Below are 15,398 nucleotides of genomic sequence, written 5' to 3' on the forward strand. Positions count from 1 at the left end.
TTTTTTTTTGCGGAACCCGGGATTGAACTCAGATCCTTGAGTTTGCCAATCAAATGCTTATCCTACTGAGCCATCTCCTCAGTTATCATTTTAAGAAGTAAATAATTGGGGCTGGCTGTTAGCTCAGCAGCATAAGCACCTATACAAGGTCCTAAGTTTGATCCCTGGTATCCCAAAAAACAAAAAAGTGAAAACAAACAAAAGAACCCACAAAGAAGTAAATTATTTTGGTTTGTAGAAATTAAAATTTCTAAAAATACATATTTACTAGTGGTGATTATGTAATACTATAAATGTATTAAATGCTCTAGAATTGCATATTTACTTTTTTTAGAACTGTATATTTTCAAACAATTTTATATTATGTTAATTTTAAATCAGTAAAAAAATTGAATGTCATCAGTATCTACAAGTACACAAAAACTTAAAAAAGGAGGTAAAGTGTATTTTTTTTGAGTGAAGAAGATATGGTAGGAAAAGACACCTGAGTTAAGAGCTAGAAAAACTACAAAAGAGCAGGTTTGAATCCTACTGTCTTTAGCAATGGTATCATCTTTTTTCAGTGCATATTAACTATTTAGAATAACAGCTTTTGTGGGTAGCATTTTTATAATACTTGTAACATTCCTTGATCATGATTTTTTTCCCTTTTATTTTTCCCTTTTCCCCCATTTCCTTTCTCTTTAAGTCTCCTTCCTATGTACTTCTAAGTAAGATAATCTTTTCCCTTGGCTGAGCCTCAGTTCATCATAAACCATGCTTCATTCTAACATTGAGAATCATAAAGTACACTGAAATCTTTAATTTCTAACACACCAGAAAAAAGATACTAATACCTCAAATGAAAACAAATGTACTGAAAACCAAAACTGAAAAGAAAGAATAAATATATGGTTTTTGTCTTCTAAAATTTTATCCCTTTAGATAATAACTCAGGTTTTGGCCCCCTGCTCCCCTCCTGTGGTACTAGGGGCTTGACTAAAAACCATTACACTAAACTCCATTTATAGACCTTTTCATTCTGGGACAAGGTCTTCCTAAATCACTAAGTTGGCCCTGCTGTGTTCAAACTTGCTAGTCTCTTGCCAGACTGATTAGATTACAGGTATGGGACATTGCACTGGGTTTAGGTAAATCTTAAAACATTATTTGTGCTGATGGGAGTTCAATACAATCTCGAGTGATTCTTGAAATTTATCAAGTTGGGGGGGAGTCTAGTTTTAGTTTGAATCTGTAGTAGCAGACCAGTTAGGATTACAATCTGTCCTATGAAATGAGGAATACCATAATTCCCAAAGAGACTGTAGAATCTTTAATTGTAACTGTGTTTTGTGTTATAAATCATCAATAGTTGGAATGGGCTATTTTAAAGTTTTACTAATGACAATGTGAGTTGGAAAGGAGAATTTGAAAGTTTTTATTAGAACCCTCAATAATCAAGTTGTACATGAAAAAGGAAACAGGGCTGGGGAGATAACTCATAGGTCCAAGTGCCTGCCAGGCAAGCACAAGGAACTGGGTTTGATTCCTGGTACCACATGCTGTGCTGGGCCGGGAACCCTAGGTACGCTGTGCCAGCCACCAAAACTGCGTGTGGTGGAGCATGCCTGTAATCCCAGCACTGGGGAGACTGAGACAAGATGATCACTACAAGTCTGGGCTGCGTAGTTAGACCCTGTACCAAATAAAAGATTTTTAAAAATTAAAAATTGAAAAAGAAAACAATTTCTAGGTTTTTTTTTTTTTTTTTTTTGCTAGTGGAATAAGGCTTTTTGCACAGTAATATCTAATTCATTTAATACAATTAGCAAAGCTATTTTACCCCATTTATTAAAAAAACACCCGAGTTTTTCTCCTTAAAATAGTTAAGGAGAAAAATATACAGGTATCTCTATGTACTTCCTTAAATATTTTAAGGAGAAAAATTCACATTAAAAATGAATTTAATTCATTTAAAATGAATTTAAGGAAATAATTTAAAACTATATGGCAGAAATCACACTAACTAATCTTTGTATTTTTATATTGTTAGCATTTAAATTTTTGTTGTTTTTTTTTTTTTGGGTGTAGGGTCTCACTATGCAGTTCAGACTTATAGCGATCCTTCTGTCTTAGCCTCCCCAGTACTGGGATTACAGTCGGGCGCCACCTCACCCAGCTTGAGTGGCTGGCTCAGCATGGGGCCGGCATGGCATGCAGTACTGGGGATCAAACTTGGATCATTGTACTTTCCAGGCAGGTGCTCAGACAGTGGAGCTAGCTCTCTGGCTTCAGCCAATAGTTTTTAAATTCCTTAGAAACCAAAGGAAAAAATGTAAATGTAAAGCAATTGACTGAACAAGAATGACCATCCATGTAATTTATCAGGGAAATGATAGACATGGTCTTTTTGTAATCTGGCATAGTGTGAAGGGTCCGGAATAACAGGATCTGGTGACCTGAATTTGAGTCTGAGGTCTGCCATTTGATGATCTGTGTGAGCTTCAGCATTTGCTATACCTCTGTATAGATCTTGTTATACCTCACCTGGACAATGAAAGAATTATGTAATAGTTACATCACAGAAGTTTTTTGGTTTTAAATTTTAAGCAGTAGAAAATTTTTTCTTCAAATAAGCTCTTCCCAGAAGCCTACAATTTCAAATAAATAAATTCAAAGCTACTCTTGAAATAAGGTAAGGAATCTAGATGTTTGCCTGCTTTCTTTACCCTTATTTTCTTGGCAGTCTCTAAAGTGCCATTGAAGCAGCTTTGGGGCTCCACCAAACATAGTTTGAAATCCAGTGAGCCATTTTTTAAAAGGCTCATATCCCTTTCTGTTCTAGTATTTCAGAATTTTACTAATATATGCATATAACTATTGCATACAAATGTTTATTTCTGCAGTTGTTCTTTTATTATAAATACATTCTTGGAAAATGAAGAAAACGTTCGGGAAAGACTTCCTGTTACAAGACATGCTACTCTAGTTAAATATTACCATACAACTAGGGGTTGAGGATGTGCTCAGCAGCACAGTGCCTGCCTGACAAGTATGAGGTCCTGAGTCTGATTCCTGGTACCAAACATAGGAACCTCCTGACAAAATAGAAAGACCACTGAGATGTCAAGTATGTCCTACAAAAAGGCCAGGAAATCAAAACACTTGTGCTGTCAGTTTAAGTGATATGTGTGTGGAATTTGCTGTTGTCATATGTATGTACAGACTGCCGTAGGTGTAATAATTGAATTAAAGATTTTTCTGTAAAGCGATATTGGTATTTTCATTATAGTTCATATAAGAACTTGTGTTGTTTAGTTTAATTTTGTACACTAAAAAAGTCAATGTTGAAAATTTTTATTTTTTATGAATATTAAAATTCAAAAAAAATAAAATTGAAGCAATTAATTAGATCAAAGGAATATATTTTGCACTTATTTTTCACACGTACCCTTCTTAATAAAGCTTTGTTTTAATTTGGTGTGAATAATTTGGATTTCTCATTTTTATCTTCATATAGGAACAGTAGCATTTTAAAGAAACATGCATACACACATACATATTACAGTTCTTTTCCAATATCTTACAATAGACTTAGATCTAGCAAATCACCATTTGCAACCAGCATTAAATGCCAATCTATCTTCTGGTTAGGATCTAACTTGCTGTTCCAACCCATCTTTACAAACGTTGCTATATGCCTTAATCCTTTCAAATGTAACTGTGACACAAAGTATTACAGACTTTTAAAAGCCTGTTCTCTTGTAAAAAAAAAAAAAAAAAAAAAAATTGTGGAGCATCAGTAACCAGATAGTATTCTCAAATTTCAGTGATCTAGTCCATGGAGCCGTCCCCTATGCACAGTGCTCTGTTTCATGCAGTACATGGCTTTAGCTGGCCAAATCTTTTTCCCCCCAATGAATCAGTAGAACAGTAAAGATCTTACTTTTTTTTTTTTTTTTTTTTAAAGCACTAGCATATCAATGAGGCACAGATGTGTATTCCAACTCTGCATGGATGAGCACACTGTTCAATAGTGCTGGCTCACACGGTATCAGGGCAAGTTATCACTTCCCATGAAGGCACTCTTATCACCAGGGCCCAGAGAGGTGGCTGCAAATCGCAGCCTTTTTATTTTCAAGGCAGTTTTGCTGAACATTCAGGCTTCAAAGATTCACACTTCCAAAACTCTATAAGAGTTTGTGAACGCTCAATTTGCCAAAACTGTTTACAGTGTAATTGGGCACCATACCTGTGGCCATGAGATAGCGAAGGCGCTTCTCCACCAGCGCGGCACGGGTGTCAATTTGCTTTTGCTCATTCTCTAGTGCTGCCAATTCTCCTACAACATACTGACTGGTGTCTTTGAACCCTTTCTGTTAACGAGAACAAACAGGAAGGAAAAAAAAATCACTTGTAAGTTGCATTTTTTCCTTTTTACAAACACTTAGTAAAGCACTTACCTAGAGAACCAAATATACCCTTCATATCACCCTTAGTACCAAATAGTAAGTCCTTCCCTGTGATTCAGAAATTTTTCATATGTATGATGTATACCAAATGTTTGAAAAATAGAAAATATTTTAGCTGTTTATATTATATTTATAGTTTCATATTCAGATTTACCAAATTTACCAAGTTAACAGTAAGTTAAAAAATTCTCCTTAGAGGTAAGTCAAAGTTACTCAGGCATGAAAAAAAAAAAGAGAGAATTTCCCCTTGGTGACTACTGAAAAAAACCTTTAATTCAAAAAGTGAATATACAAAAATAGTTTTACTAAGGAATTGATCCTTAAAATATGCATCATGAGAAAATCAAGTTTGTTCTGGAATACAAAGACACATTTTTTGTTTGCTTTTAAATGAGTTATTTTAAAATACTTTTAAGAAAACAATAAATTTGTAGTATCTCTAGTTTACCTTTCAGTTAGTTCCTATATCTAAGTATTTCATTCTGTCTATATATTATGAATTATTATAGCTGTACATTCTAACATGACAGGTGGCTTGCTGCACAGGATCTAATACAAGTAGTAAACTGATTAATCTTCCATTTAGCAAATTATTTCAATTGAAAGTTAACTTTTTGTAATTATCAATGTTTAAAAAGTTATGCTTATAATCAGCTTAACAGTTGCTAAAAATTTGAAAAAGTTGTATTTGAAAAAGCAGCTTTATTATAAAGTGTCACATATCCTTAATTTTTTTGCATTTCTTCACCTTTTTTGCAGTCCTGGGGAATGAACCCATGGCCTCAGGCTTGCCAACCAAGTTCTCTTACCAGAGAGCTGTACCCTTAACCCTTTTATTTTCATATTAGAAATTTTAATTATTACAGGTAGGATTGTTATTTATGGATTAAGTACAGCCCCTTTTGGAATACCTGCTTATCTTTTGACACTCACAGAGCAAAGAGGGCTAAGTAACTGGAAATACTATAGAATTGGTGTAAGTGATTACTTTCATGTCACCACTATCAACACTTCTAGCATTATTTATTCAGAGAGATAAATGTGTATAATCATTGGTCAAATGCTTTCCCTACCTACGATTATATCAATCTCTAAGGAACTACGATGAATTAATTTTCTGTATTCCTTAAATAAGAGACAATAAAATGTGTTTTAACTCTGAGTATATTTTGGAATTCTCATGATCAATAAACATGTGTAACTCTACCTAGCTTTATATGCCTTCTGAACTAGTAAATAATTGGGACTCACAAGTGAACTCAATTTTTTTTTTTTTTTTTTTTTTTTGCGGAAACAGGGATTGAACTCAGGCCCTTGGATTTGCCAAGGAAGTGCTTATTCCACTGAGCCATCTCCCCAGCCTGTGAACTCAATTTTTAACAACTGACTGTTAAGCTTATTATGGCAATTGACAAATTCAAAGATAAATTATTTTCAGGAATAAAACTGATAATTTCTCTGGATATTTTGATAAAAAAGTCACTGTATCATTATTTTTTTTTTTTTTTTGGCATAACTGGGGATTGAACTCAATCCTTGTGTTTGCCAGTCAAGTGCTTATCCTACTGAGCCATCTCCCCAGCCCCAAGTCATTGTATTTTTAAAAGACATAAAATAGATATGCTTCCATTTCAATGCAAAATATAACTGAATAATTATAATAAGTATTGATAGGAACTTTGAAATTAGGAATAAACTAATGATTGCTTTCTGAACCTATCTACCAGATAGTACAGCATTTTCAAATGGCATTTTTTTTCTTTTTTAGTTCCATCTAAAGGGACAAAACAAATATGGTAGTTTTCAAAGACAATAAATAACAAAAAATGTAAGAAAGTGGAAACTTCATTGCTTTTACTGATTAGCTCAGTTAAAAATAGTACCAAATTTGATAATCATATTTCTTTAGTGTAAATATATAGTATCTTCAAGTATGCAACAACAAAAAGTTATGGAAAATAGTTTGCCAGAATATGCCGGTGATATTCTTGGTACTTACACCTTTTCAGGTCTTCTAAAAGTAAGTAAGTTAAAATGAGAAGCCTTAAGAGTTCTAAAACGCAGATGGTATCTTTGACTGCCCTCATAAAGATTTTGAAATCCAACAAAGATAATTTATTTCAACCATAGAAACAATGAAAATATTTAGACAAACTACAGATAATAAAAATGTAACACCATTAAAAAGAACTATGTTTCCAGAGCAAAATTCAAGTTAAGACTTGTTCTTCCTGCTTCTGTCCCGCAGCTGTCCATCAAAAGCAGCTTTTTCCCTGCGGTCTATCAAATATTTCCCTCACAAATCAATTTTACACATGATCAGCCCATACCCCTACTGAGCTGAACCTCCCCGTTAATTAAGTGAAGAAATTACCATATATATTATATTAATGCAAACATCATTCAGCTAGTAATTCACGGCTGATCTGGATAATGGAAAGGTTGAACACCCATTAACCCAAGCCAACAAAATGGGTTGGCTGAGAAATTCTAGCAGGTCTCATGTGACTTTTCCCTCTAACTGCAGCTCTGCGGTATCTGCTATTGTAATAATTAAAATCCTCCCGGTAGATCAATACTGGAATCTCTTTATGGGAAGTGCCCTGATGGAAATGTCTCAAGGAAGCTGGGGCTGTGGAACTCTGAAAAATTCATTTTTTTTATCTGACAATTATCACCACACTGCAGACTAATTCAACAGTGCACCCCTCTCACTCTGCTTTGAATGCACTGGAGATTGACATCTTAAAAAACCTAACATCTCATTTTAACAAATAAAAGCACTATTTCCACATACAGTTTGGAATTATCAGCAATCATGAAACCACACAAAAAATTAATATACATTAAGCACTTCATCTTCTGATGGTTTCCTCTGAGTTTCAGTTATCGCTGCCTTCTCCTCATTTCCCTTCTTTGTATCTTCTTGTATTGATCTCTGCCTTTTCATCTCTTAAAAAAGGGGAGAGACATGTAAAATTATTACAAAGCTTGATATTTATGTACTGAAATATGTATTTACACTATCAGCTTTTAAATACACACACACATATACACAGATATACTTATATATCTTCAGATATTGTTAAATCATAAAATGGGAGAACATTTTTAAAAAGTGTTCCTACCTGGTCTATTCTCAACATATTGACTAAAAGACTGAAGTTGAGTTTTTCTGACTGTAGAATCCTTGCTGAACACAACAGGATTTCTAAAACCTTCTGTTGCTTTTTGTAATCGTTCAGCCCGGAGATCTTCTGTGCCATTCTAAAAGTAAAACAAAACATGGTACAAAAGCCGTAATTTTATAAACATAAAATTACTCATTAGGAAAGCAACTTTTGCTAATTTAAGGTAATGTTAACTTAGAAATTTTAGAAACTTTACAATAAAAAAAAGGATTCTAAAGTATTTAAGTACTGTAGCTCAACTGTAGCTTCTATTGCCTGTAATAAAAAACTTGGCACTATATGGTTTAACCCCTGATAACAATGATACATTAGAGAGTATGAACCCTTGTGTCCTTTGTAGGAGATAGGTATCATTTAAATCATGTTCTCTTCTACCCCCCCCCCATTACTTGCCACATCAGTTTGAATAGTCCCACAAACTTGTATGACAAGAAGAAATAGTTTCTAATTTTATGCCCATTGAGATAAACCACTAATGCTGGATGAAGGCTAAAAGGTAGGATTATAATACTACCTCACTGAACTGCATTTCATCAGCTATAACTTTCCAAAGCCAGATTTGTAAGTAAGCCCTTTACAGGGAAGGAAACTACAATTATCTTTTCCGGAGCTTTCTATGTTAATACTGGTAACAAATTCAAATGGTTCTATCAACAAGAAATATCCCAGAAGACTGAACCACTGCAGTGTGTGGAAGCTGCAGATACCGAGGTGCTGTGTACCAAACAAATATTTCATTTTATACCTAATCTTTTATTATTTTTATTAAGTGTTTTGAAAGTAAATAGGGAAAGGCTAAGATGCATGACTAATAGCTAAGCCTGCTGAATGCTGAAACTGGTTATCAAAAGCTACCAAGACTTTGCCCTTCCTCTGCATTGAGACAATCAGTAATGAGGGAGCCCTCCAATGGCCTATTCTCTAGCCTCAAGGAGGCCTGGGATACAGAATCCTCAAGGGAAGGTAACAGTTTATCCTTTTCCACAAACACAGAATGCCTCATTTATAAATGTGTAAACTGTATTTTATTAAAAAAAATGAAAACCCAAATCAATGCTGAAAGCTTCAAGAGAACAGATGGACTCTATATATTCTTTATAAATACTGTTTTCAAATCTTAACTAAAGAGATTCATGCAAAGGCAATCTGTTTAATGCATACCTTTTGTTGGAATAACTTTAAAAATTACTACATAAGTGTGTTTAGAAGGCAAAACCAATTTCATCTATGAAGACAAACCATAAGAATGAAAACATCTCTATTTTACTTTTTAAAAAGTCATCTGATATATTTATCATTAACATCATCCTTATAATATCATAGCTAAGTAGTTCAGACAAATATTTTGGCTTTTTTTAATGAAAAGTGTGAATTCTAGTGTTATTATAATTATGTAATAGAGTAAAATCTCAAATCTTTACAAAAATAATCAAACAACTATATTTTTTAGGCTTGCCAACATGCTAAAATGTATGATTAATGAGCAAATCCTATCTTAAGAAACCTTTTTATGACTGGGGACTTCTGCCACTTTACAAATGTATTCCTCTAAACCCACTAATTCAGTTAGCCTTTTCAATCCATTGTATTATTCTTAGGCCAGCTTCATTCTGCATTAAACCCACTGCAGAAAGCTAAATTGAACGCAAAAAATCAGACCTGATCCAGGCTTCCTTTTGTTCAAAGATAGAGACCAAAAGTCCTCTGTTGCTGCCACACACTTTCATCACCAATTTACAGAAACCGACTATATAGGCAAAAAGCAATGAAAGTCATTGTTTTGTGACTTCAAAGCATCTGTGTCAGGGGAAGGAAATCCTTTCAGTCAGCGGGGCAATCCCCATAGTCCGCAGGTGGGTGAAAAGTTATACAGGACTGAAAGCGCCCTGAAGCTAAAGAAATACTAATGATACACTGTGAGGAAAAGACGAAAACATGTGGGTAGGGATAATACAGTCCAAGAACAACAATAATATTCTTATAATGTTAAAATCATAATGGCACTAAACATGCTAATATCTTAAATGCTTATATTCAGTCACATCATCATCTTCAGGTGTGATGGATTCTTATAAATAATATTAACTATAGATCATTTAAACAGAAGGTTGAGTGTTACAGAAAACCATGTTAGAAATCTCTTGGCAATATTGTTAGAAAAATATTCATATAGAACTGAACAGTAGTTTCTATATACCTTCTACTTAAAATAGTTATTGAAAATAGTAATTTCTCTGAAAAACAGTACATGAATACATAGATATTAAATTTTATTAGCTAGTTAATACAAAGTTTGACATCTTACTCTTGTGAATAATTTAATGAATTTATTTTAGAATTATAAAATGCCAGTAGAAACTAGAAAATGCAGGCATTGAACCAAATGTAAATAAGTAAGATTTACCTTAACATCTTGCTCTGAGCTCTCAGCTACAGTTTTCTGAGCAGCACCAGCAAGTGCCACCTGTGGCTGAGCTTCTAGGAATTTCTTCAGCTTCAAGTCCATCAATCTACTATTTTGTTCTGTTAAATATGGACATACCATAAATAATGAATAAAATGCATTTAGATGTATAGGCTACCAATTTAGGTAACATAATAAAAAATTACTGTATGTTTAAGGAAAGTTTCAGGACATAAGAGCCACAACAAGTCAGACCAAACACTTAGGAAGCTCTCTGTATATCAACATACCTAAAGATAACTAAGTTATACTATAGTTAAACAGAAGCTATGCCTACCTGAAAAATTAAGATTTATATAATGCATATATTTATATAAGTACCTAAATATGTTATGCATAAGACAAAGTAGATTTGAGATATATTTTATTTAGTTATGTTGCCATTTCAATTTTTAGTATATAATGTCATTTCAAGTTCTTAACATAATCTTTGTTGTGTAAACACTATTAGAATCAATGTATAAATATATATTTTTATATGTTCAGCATTGAAACAGGATATAGGTTTACAAATACTTTCTATTTAGATAGCAGAAATACAACGAAAGCTGTTTTTGAAATATATTAAATACAGATGAAAAATTTAAATAAAATATCAGTATAATTTTAAAAGTAACTGAAATTAATATTTAAAAACAAAATAGTTCAGAAACAAGTAGAAAAAGAAATTTTAATAAAATGGTTGTAAAAGACAGGCTAACCATTTGGTGAATATTTTTCATAAAGATTAATAACTTTTCTAATTATAATGCTCTTAATAAATGCTATTATCATTACTTTAATGCAAATTGGTCAGTTTATATTGCTGGACTTCTTTTTTAAGCAGTATCTGATGAACTATGGTCAAATCAAGATAAAGATGAAACAATTTATTATTAAAACATTATGACTTTTTATACATATTAAAAAATAATTTGGGGGAAAATAAAACAAGGATAAAAGTCATAATATACTCTACATGCTTCCAGATTCCTCTTTGCATTCCTATTTCTTACTGCCTTAAAATGAACCAAGATGTGAATTGGGAAGGCATTTATACATGCCAAAGTTATTGGCATTCTTGGGGACTGCAAACAATACATTAGTTAACTCTGAACAGAAAGTCTAAGATGTACTTTCACATTTAGCATAAAATGTGAATAGATTTTATTTTTGAAATACAAGGGCCAAACCAGTCAGGATTAAAATTAAACAAGGTTTTTGTGTTTTTGTTTTTTTTTTAATGTATTTGGTACAGGGTCTCACTATGCTTTTTGGACTCATGGTGATCCTCCTGTTTTCAGCCTCCCCCATGCTGGGATTACAGGCATGCACCATCAAGCCTGTACTTGGTGGCTGGCTCAGCACACCTGGGGTGGGGCTAAAGTGGCATGTGGTGCCAGGGATCAAATCCCCATCCCTGTGCTTGTCTAAGCAGGTGCTTAGTTCAGAGGTATCTCGCTGGTCCTAACCAAATTTTTAAAGAAATATTTCACAAAGTTGCAATAGCTCAAACTAGAAAATTTCCCCTACCTTACCTAAGAAACAATTAATTTTTCCTATCTTCATATTCTACCACAAATAACACATGTATTACTTGTTATTACTAATTTTATATTTTCATGAATTGAATACTAAGACTTCAATTATGTACTTATGGATATCCTTCGCTATGAAGGGATGGGTTTCTAATCAAGCCTTTGGTCACAATAATAATCTTTTCATATAAAATATCTAATCCAATCAAGTTTTACAGCATTTATGAAAGAAGCAAAAAGACAACTCTCATTCTGAGTTAAACGTTTAAAAAGTTTCCCCATAGGTTGTATGGCAATAACAATAAGCTTCTCTCCTGGAGGGTTAACAACCTAAGTTTACAGACCAAAATTAGAGAAAAAGAAGGGCCTCAAGGAAAGCCAACATTTTGGCCCTAGCTTTCCAAGGTCAATTAAGACTCAGGACATATGAAAACTTGTACTGTAACATCATGTAACTCAGTAGTGTCCCAAATTTTCTGATCAAGGAGATTATGGGGCCAAAGAGGAAAGTGATCGATGATGTAGAGTGTGCCTAAGGAGAGTCACCTGGAGAGAAAACATTCTCTCAGGCTTTCACAGAGAGCACACTGGCCAAGCAATGGCCGTGACTCATCCACATGGCTGACACTGACAAAGGATCTACAATCTGAGGTACAGGATCTCAGGAAAAATCCTGAGGAGATTTGACTGACCTTATCAGATCCAAAGTCTTGCTTTATCTTGGTCTTAACCATCCAGCAGAAAAGTATAAAAACGAAGTATAAGAAGTAAAGCCATGCTATTATGTTGAGCTGTAGGGGACTCAGGTCAACAATTTCTGACACTGCTTTGAAGAGGAAGACCCAACACTATTATGAACTACTGGACTCTTTTAGAATATTCTGTTGCGTTAACACACCTATAATATTCAAATGACGGAACTAAACAAAAAAGGGGATACAGATGAATGTCCGTTTTGTATCTAAGTATTCAAAATGCTTAGGATAGATATATAGTTACATTCTTTTAATGAGTAGAGGGATTTGTTGTAATAGTGTTTGTAAATAGGATATTATGTCTGCATTTTGTACAGTAAATAACCACTAAGAAGAGAGTATGCAATGTGTTAACTATTGAAACTGTCCTACCAATTTGATTTGAAACTGTCTCATTGCTATTTGTCTCTCAATAAAATCATGGGGAAAAATTAAAAATAAAAATAAAAAGCTTCCCCAGATATCAGAATCCTTTTGGATTTGGATAATTAAAAACACAATAGCTTCTATCTACCAATAGTATATTTTAACAGTAGGCCATGAAGGCTCTCCTTATGGTTAGGAAGATCCTACTCAATTGTTTCTATGAGCATGATAGGAAAAGTATAGTATTATTTTAAACAGGAGAAAGAAAAAAAAGGAGGTTAGCATTATAGGGCCATGCCAAAGATGGAAAAAAGAATGCCTGCTGTTATTCCTTATAGAATTTTATAGGAAAATATAATTATTAGGGACTTGTCTCCTTAAAGTTTAAGGAGACCACCAGAGAGTTCATTGTTGAAAGTATTTAATTCAATATGGAACCCCCTAGGTTTACAAAACTTTGGATTGTGACTTGCTAATTGCTTATAAATGTCATGCATATGGAACACTCACCTATTAAAAATCATCAGTAACTATATTTATTATTATTTGGGGGTAGTGGTGTTGAGTCAGGGTCCCTCTATGTACTTCAGGTTAACATTGAACTCAGTATGAGGCTTGTGTTTGACTCAAATACATGGCAATTCTCTTGCCTCTGTATTCCAAGTTCTGGGATTATAGGTGGGTGCCACCATAGCCAGGTAACTTTATATTTTAAACAAGAATTTATAAGGGGCTGGGGAGATAGCTCAGTAGAATAAGCACTCGCTTGGTAAGCGCAAGATCCTGAGTTCAATTCCTGGTACCACAAAAAAAAAAAAAAAAAAGGGGGGCCGGGGAGATGGCTCAGGGGAATAAGCGCTTCCCTGGCAAGCGCAAGGACCTGAGTTCAATCCCCGGTTCCACAAAAAAAAAAAAAAAGGAGAATTTTTTTTTTTTTTTGCTCTGAATGCCTTCAGGGCAGGTTTGGCTGGCTTGAGTTGTGGGGATCAAACCACAGCAACCTGAGCCTGACCGCTTTGTTGAAGCAGCCACTTAAAGAACTGAGCTAAGGGGCAGGCCCGCCCCACAAAAATAAAAAAAAAAAAGAAAGAAAAAAAAATTTATAAAGCTATATTCTAAATGTGATTCACTGATTTACTAATATAAATTTCATCATAGTCTATGTGTTTGCTTTTTAAGCCATGGTTTCATTCTTCCTTAAGCTGGTCCTGAACTCATAATCCTCCCATTTCAATCTCCAGAGTAGCTAGAATTATTAGCAAGCATGTCCCAGCATGCCTGGGTTTTTACATCAAAATATTTAAGAGAAGGGAACAAATTATTGAATGTCTACAAACTGTCTCATGTAACATAAAAATATAATAGTAACACAATAGTAAGAAAACACAAGCTATAATTTGCTATCCCAACGTTGACACTATTTTAACATTCAATTAAAACAACATAACATATGGGCTGGGGTGATAGTTCAGCAGTCTAAGTGCCTATCTGGCAAGCACAAGGACCCAAGTTCAATCCCTGGTACCGCATGCCATGCTGGGGCCCCCTGTGCCAGCCACTGAAAGCAGGCATGGTGATACATGCCTGTAATCCCAGTACTAGGGAGGCTGAGACAGGAAGATCACTATGAGTCCAAGCTGTGTAGTGAGGCCCTGTACCAATACATAAATGAATAAAAACTTTTTAAAAATTAAAAAATAAATAAAACCAAAGTAACATAATATCAGTGGAAGGTGGATTAGCTAAATGATTTGTGGTTATATGGTGTAATAAAACAACAAAATGAACATGTTATTATTGATGATATAATAAAAATATAGCCACAAATTTTGCCATGCAGCAGGATACAAAACATTTATAATTTGAAATTACCGGGAGTATCAAGGTCATTTTCTAAATTAGTAAGTTCATCTCCACCTCCTACAACAAAGCCTTCAGCAATCTCCTCGTTAGTATCTATCTCAATATTATCATTCTCATCTGTAGGAACATGTAGCAATAATGTTAGTATATAACTTATATTTTATACTGTTTATCCAAAACACTGAAGAAAAATCAGTATTTCAAAGACAGTTATCAAATTGAGGTCTGATAGACAAGCAAGTTAAGAAATCAGTTTTAAGTCATTTTTCACTATTTGATTAACATTTATGTTTTACATTCTTATGTCAAAGATGAATTATATCAAAGCAGATGCAAAAGTTTTGACAATTTGCCACATATCTCTGAAGCACTGAGCTCACTAAGCCCTTGAAGTTTAAAATGTAATGCAACCTCTAATAATAGCACACAAAAATAAAACTGATATGATGAAAAAGTCATCAAATAGTATTTTTAAATTCCTTTTTCCCTTCTTTTTGTTTTGAGAAAGGTTCTCATTTTATAGTCCAGGTTGCCTTAAATTCCCTGTATACCCAGGTTGGCTTCAAATTTGGGATTTTCCTGCCTTGGCCTCCCAAATGCCGAAATGACAGGCACACCATTACAAGTCTAAATGTTATTTTTATCATTTATTAAAAATAAATACAGGGGCCGGGGAGATGGCTCAGTAGAGTAAGCGCTTGCCTGGCAGGCACAAGGGCCTGAGTTCAATCCCCGGTTCTGAAAAAAAAAAAAAAAACAACAACAACAACAACAAAAAAAACCCATAAAAA

The 15,398-nt window shown here is 33.9% G+C and overlaps 1 protein-coding gene across 8 annotated transcripts in view; it reads right to left on the reverse strand.

Annotated features, from left to right (window-relative positions):
• Positions 1–15,398, reverse strand: part of Ehbp1 (EH domain binding protein 1) — a 386,641-nt gene that overhangs the window by 49,247 nt on the left and 321,996 nt on the right. For 5 of the 8 annotated variants that reach the window (XM_023720824.1, XM_023720823.1, XM_004636165.2 and 2 more), the window contains 5 exons: positions 14,617–14,724; positions 10,047–10,165; positions 7,580–7,718; positions 7,297–7,403; positions 4,232–4,355 (listed from right to left, as the gene is read on the reverse strand). In XM_023720824.1, coding sequence (XP_023576592.1) covers positions 4,232–4,355; positions 7,297–7,403; positions 7,580–7,718; positions 10,047–10,165; positions 14,617–14,724 — 597 coding nt within the window. The remainder of the gene's footprint in view (positions 1–4,231; positions 4,356–7,296; positions 7,404–7,579; positions 7,719–10,046; positions 10,166–14,616; positions 14,725–15,398) is intronic. The other 3 variants (XM_023720828.1, XM_004636169.2, XM_023720827.1) reach the window with 1 other exon arrangement.

This window comes from Octodon degus, unplaced genomic scaffold, assembly GCF_000260255.1.
Source record: "Octodon degus isolate 3935 unplaced genomic scaffold, OctDeg1.0 scaffold00078, whole genome shotgun sequence".
Taxonomy (NCBI): Eukaryota; Metazoa; Chordata; class Mammalia; order Rodentia; family Octodontidae; genus Octodon; species Octodon degus.